At 41.7% G+C, this 6,000-nt stretch overlaps 1 protein-coding gene across 1 annotated transcript; it reads left to right on the top strand.

The window, feature by feature from the left end:
- The first annotated feature begins 654 nt into the window (after nt 1-654).
- LOC128618211 (trace amine-associated receptor 13c-like) lies at nt 655-2,584 on the top strand. Its single transcript, XM_053641727.1, has one exon. It carries the CDS (start codon nt 1,555-1,557, stop codon nt 2,545-2,547), a length of 993 nt encoding a protein of 330 aa, XP_053497702.1. The 5' UTR covers nt 655-1,554; the 3' UTR covers nt 2,548-2,584.
- Nucleotides 2,585-6,000: the final 3,416 nt, after the last annotated feature.

The raw sequence follows: 6,000 nt of genomic DNA on the forward strand, positions 1-6,000 counted from the left end.
TGAACACAAAAAAGTGGTTCAGGATGAACTCAAGGTTATGTTCGACATGGGAGTAATCAAGGAGTCCCACAGTGATTTATGCAGCTTCATGGTCTTGGTGTCCAAGGCCAACGGATCTGTCCATTTTTGTGTGGAGTGAGCCAACACAACACCCACAACACACTTGCCTTACACGTGAACGTCAACTTGAATATGAACATAACAAGCTGTGTGCAGCATAGAGTTTGGATTTGTTTGTGTTTATTTATTAATATTGGAAAATAAATAGGACACACAAAGCTCTGTAAAAAGTCACCTGTCTCCCAAGTCCTCACACACACACACACACACACACACACACACACTCACACACACACACACTGGGTTCTCCACAATGGTTTAATAACAGCTAATTTAACAGCTTTAGGTACACAAGGGAAGACTTTATTATTTTTTAACAGAGGTTTGATTGTTGTTGGTAGTATTTGTTTAAGTAAATGTACTGGAATACAAGAAAAAGCTTTTTGCACAGTGCCACAGTTATGCTGCAGCAGGTTTGGGCTAGGCCCCTTAATTCCAGTGAAGGGAAATTTTAATGTATGCTACAGGATCCAAAAACATTCTATAATATTGTGTGCTTCCAACTCTGTAGGAACAGTTTGGGGAAGGCCCACATATGGTGTGATGTGATGATCAGGTGTCCACATACTTTTGGCCATATAGTGTATTATTTAGACTGGACAGCAGTGATTCAATCATCAGTTACATTTTTTTGTATGTCATGGGGAAAGACACAGAGAGTCCCACTGTCTTGGCCTATTGGCAGACCAGATGCCAGCCCTTTCTGTGAAATTACACTCTACATGAAGTGTCTGCTGCTCATGGGCATTAATTATAGGCATGCTGTTCCAGGAAACCTGTGCTCTTCCTACCTGGGTGTCACCATGCAGCTATTCCATGTCCTACAAAGTTAACATAGTCCCTTCCAGTAGCGTGAGTGAGTGCGGTGGACATCTCTGTACACCTTTCCATTCAGTCCTGAGGGTCGGTCCCTCATGACATTGTGACATAGGTTAAGTGATAGTGAAATAAAATGCTTGTTATGCATGTAACTGTGGTTCTATGAACACTGGATAAGCACCAGTGTTCCCTGTACCTCAGAAGCAGCAGGAACCCGGCAGGAACTCGGCTAGAAGGTTGCACGGACCAAGGAATGTTGACCACAGAATTGATGTCAAATACAAAAGTGGCACACTATCTTGATATTATTTAGTACAATAGTTTGCCGGTTTGGGACAAAACCATGGCAGAACACATGCACTGCATCATTATTTATTTTTAAGCACATTATTTTGAAGCTAAATCTCAGCTAAGGCTTCTGTTTGAACAACCTATGACATCATATGTCTGAAACTGTCACTCAAACTTGGGAGGTGTGGTCAAATTACAAGCTATAAAAATATCAGAGCTGGCTTGCTCTATCATGTATTAGATTACTGTTAATGTTTTTCAAAGGCAACACCTAATATACTGTTATTTTTAAATATGTTGAAGACTTTTTAATATGCTGTACTTATGAACCTGACGGAGTTTAACCAGTCTGATCGCTGTGAGCATTTCTCCTGTCCAGAGAGATCTGGATCTCCTGCAGTTTATATCTTACTGTACGTGTGTTCAGCTGCTGTGGTTCTTCTAACACTGTGTGGAAATATGCTCGTCATCATCTCTGTTCTTCACTTCAAGCAGCTTCATACACCAACAAACCTGCTCGTGCTCTCTCTAGCGGTGTCGGATTTCCTCATCGGTGCTTTATTAATGCCACCAACATTAATCTGGATAATCAAGTCATGCTGGATTTTTGGGAGAGCTTTCTGCATCACGTTTTGCATGATTGCCAGTTTCATCGTGGGTTTATCCATCTACAATGTCGCTCTGATCGCTCTGGATCGATATCTGGCTCTCTCAAAACCCTTTCTCTATGCAAACAAAATCTCTAAGTGGACTATGTGCATTGTGGTTTATTCTAACTGGTGTGTGTGTCTAGCATATAGCATAATATTCTATTATTTCAATGTAAACTTAATGGATTTTGTAATTTGTCCTGGAGAGTGTTTTCTCATTATGAATGAGGTTTGGACTGTAATTGATCTTATATTTTCATTTATATTTCCACTCTCTGTCATAATCATATTGTATACTCGAGTGTTTGTGATTGCTAAGAAACATGTCACTGCTATCAGAGAGCTTAATAATCACACACGGCCTAAAACACAGAAAATCACCTCACACTCGATGAAATCTGAGAGAAAAGCAGCTAAAGTCCTGGGCATTTTAGTGTCTGTGTTTCTGATGTGTTTACTTCCGTATTTTATTTACAGTTTATTAGGTGGTGTTATTGAACTACAGACAAAAACTATTCATAAACTTGCGATTGTGCTTTATCTTAATTCCACCATTAATCCGTTTATTTATGGTCTGTTTTACCCATGGTTTAGGAGGTGCATTAAATTAATTATAACTCTGCGAATATTCCAGACAGACTCTGCTTTAATCAATATTCTTTCATGAAAAGGGTTTTTCATGCCTTCTGATAGTGTGCCCAAATATTGCTATTATATTATTATATTATATATCGCTAAAACATCTGTAACAAATAAAATTTGCTCCATTAATATAATGTATATTATAAATTATTACATTACATAATAAGAGTATTTGGTTTGGTGTTATTTATATGGATAGTGGTAATTTGATTTGTTACAGATAAACATTAGCAAAACACAGACCCACTATATAAGAGGGATTGTCTGTAATAGTACAAGTGAATGTATATTGATGAATTCAAGCATGTTTATAAAAACAAGACACATTTGTGCTTTCTTTGTTATTTGTTTTTTAACCCTTGGTGTTAAAATTGTAATGTAGACCACTATTTTGGCAGCTTAAAACTTTATTTCTCTCTTAACATGTACTCTCTGCTGTACTGTAGACACACCATGACATAATAAAGAAGCAAAAGTAAAATCATATTTATTTTTCACTGCTAATGATATTTTTTTCTGTAAAATGAACAGCGTTGGGATGCAAAGCCACATATATCATCTTTACAAATCCACAAGTCTACAGTGTTGTACAGGTATAATGAGGCACTTTAAAGGGAAGATGAGGATGCTGAGTGAATGACACACTCTATTTGTCTGTAGTGATAATATAGTCTGATGAATAAATGAATGCATAAGTCAAGTTTATTTAGCAAAGATTTCACAGAGGAATCTTCCTTTAACATCTGGAACCTGAGGAAAGTATAGACTCTGACCAGTTAAGAGATTTGGCAGGTGGAATTTAAGTGGAAGTGTTAAAGAGAAGCTGGAGGACAGTTGGCAGAGGAGAGGAGAGGAGATGAGAGGAGAAGAGAAGAGAGGAGAAGAGAAGAGAGGAGAAGAGAGGAGAGGGAATCTGTGGTTTCCTCATTTCCCAGCCTGCACACACTACACACACTAAACACACAGTACACACACTACACACACACTACACACACACTGTACACACGCTGTTCCAGGTCAACAATGGGCTTCATATATTTATGAAGAACTCTAATAAGCAGCTGTAGAACAGAGAAGATGGACCCTGGGATGGAGACGGAGGAATCTGAGACACTACGTCTCTGTAGATTATACATGAGATTATACAGAGATTATATCATACTGTAGATAAGGAGTTATATATGAAGTTATTAACGTAGACGCAGTGTCATCGTGTGAGTTTTTAACACAGAGTGTGTACAGTGAAAGACTTTTTAAATGGGGAAAGTATCTGTTGCATGGTTTCAGGAAGTTGTTTTTAGAAATGCGTCCAGCGTCCCGTAACAGTGACCTTGACCTGTGACCTGTCACGGAAACTTAACCCCGACTTCCTGGTGGCTGTAATTCCTCTCTGAAATGTAACGTTAAACAGCAAAGTGAAATTCTTTTCTTTTCCAGCATGTTAGGCTGGCCTTCACACAAGGAAAGCCATTCACGCTTTGAAGTGAACACTCCACATGAAGAAACTAGAAACAACCAAAACACACCAGGTTTCTCACGCAGCATCCACTGCACAGTTCCAGGTCATCAGAGTGAGGAGAAAAGGATGGAGGATGTACAGTGCTCCAAACGTAGTCACAAGCTGACAGGTGCATAGCTCTATATGATGTATTTGAGGCCCGACGTGTGTAGGATGGGAGAGGAAAAAAGATGGGTGAAGATGGGTGCATTACAGTAGTCATGGGTCAAACGAGACTTTGTTAAATGTCTAGGCACCACTCAGGGGCTACAGCAGAACCTGGACCTGTTTCAGCAGTAATATCAGACTTGGGCCCTGACAGTCAACTTGAAAAGCTCTCATATTACAGAAAAGAGTCCGATCTCAGGGACATTCACCTCCACAACATTAGATCAGACAAAACAGCAATGTGTAAAGAATATAATTATTCAGGACTAAACATGACCTCATAATGAACACTCACTCCCACGGTCACGCAGAGTTCTGTAAAGTACTGAGAAACGTGACACATGATGCGTGCCGAGACAAATCCAGGCTGATTCTCATTATTGCCAAAAATACACCATTAAATACTGGTTCCATTTTAAAGAACATTTAAAGGACAATGAGCCGCACTTGTAACACTGAAAAGCCCTGCAATGCCAAGAGCTTATCACAGCATAGATTCCTCTCACTGACCTCAGCACACTAACACACACCAAGTGTACACTAACACACACCAAGTGTACACTAACACACACCAACATTACACTAACACACACCAACTCTACAGTGTGGGGAGCACAACTGCCCTGTACACTTTCAGCTTGGTCTGGTCGGTGATGCCTCTTCGGTTCCAAACCTTGGCATACAGTCTCCCGAAAGCTGAGCTGGCTCTCGCAATGCAGACGTTAACTTCGTCATCTATTGTGACATTTTGTGACAATGTGCTGCTGAGGTAGGTGAACTTGGTCACTGTTTTCAGTCTCTGACCATTGACAGTGATGTTGGGCTCTGTATAGGGCTTCCCTGGGGTTGGCTGATGCATGACCTCAGTCTTCTTGGTGCTGATGGTGAGACCGAAGTTTGTGCAGGCACTGGAGAACCTGTTAATGCTGCGTTGCATGTACGTTTCTGTGCTAGCGTTAAGGGCACAGTCACCAGCAAAGAGGAAGTCTCTGATAATGTCTGTCGAAACCTTGTTTTTCGCTTGGAGCCTCCTGAGACTGAACAGATTACCATCTGTGCGGTACTTGATGCCTATCCCAACATCACCGTCTCTAATGGCGTCAGTCAGCATTGCAGAGAACATGAGAGAGAGGCTGAACAGGGTCGGCGCCAGGACACAACCCTGCTTGACGCCACTGGAAACTGGGAATGGTTGAGACGCTTCTCTGTTGTCTAGGACTCTTGCCTGCATGCCGTCATGGAACTGCTGCACCATGGCTATGAACTTCCTTGGGCATCCGTACTTGGCCTTAATTTTCCAAAGAACTTCTCTGCTGACAGTGTCAAAGGCCCTGGTCAGGTTGACGTAGGTAGAGAAGAGGTCGGCGTTCTGGTCCATACATTTCTCTTGTAGCTGCCATGCTGCAAACACCATGTCGATGGTACCGCGCTCTTTCCGAAATCCACACTGGCTCCCTGGTAGAAGCCTTTGGTTGAGGTGAGCGTTCAGGCGGTTCAGCAGAACCTGGGCAAGAATCTTGCCTGCGATGGATAGCAAGGATATGCCACGGTGGTTGTCGCAGGACTGGTGGTTCCCTTTGCTCTTGTACAAATGAATGATGGAGGCATCTTTGAAATCCTGTGGTGTCGTCTCTTGTTGCCACATCAGTAGGAAGAGCTGATGAAGTCTCTGTGTTAAAGCTGTGCCTCCTTCCTTGTAGACCTCTGCTGGGATGGAGTCTGAGCCAGGAGCTTTGCCACTGGAGAGGAGACATATCGCTTTCTGAATCTCAAGCAAGGTTGGAGGATCATACAGTGCTTCGTTGATGGGTA

This window comes from Ictalurus furcatus, chromosome 2, assembly GCF_023375685.1.
Source record: "Ictalurus furcatus strain D&B chromosome 2, Billie_1.0, whole genome shotgun sequence".
Taxonomy (NCBI): Eukaryota; Metazoa; Chordata; class Actinopteri; order Siluriformes; family Ictaluridae; genus Ictalurus; species Ictalurus furcatus.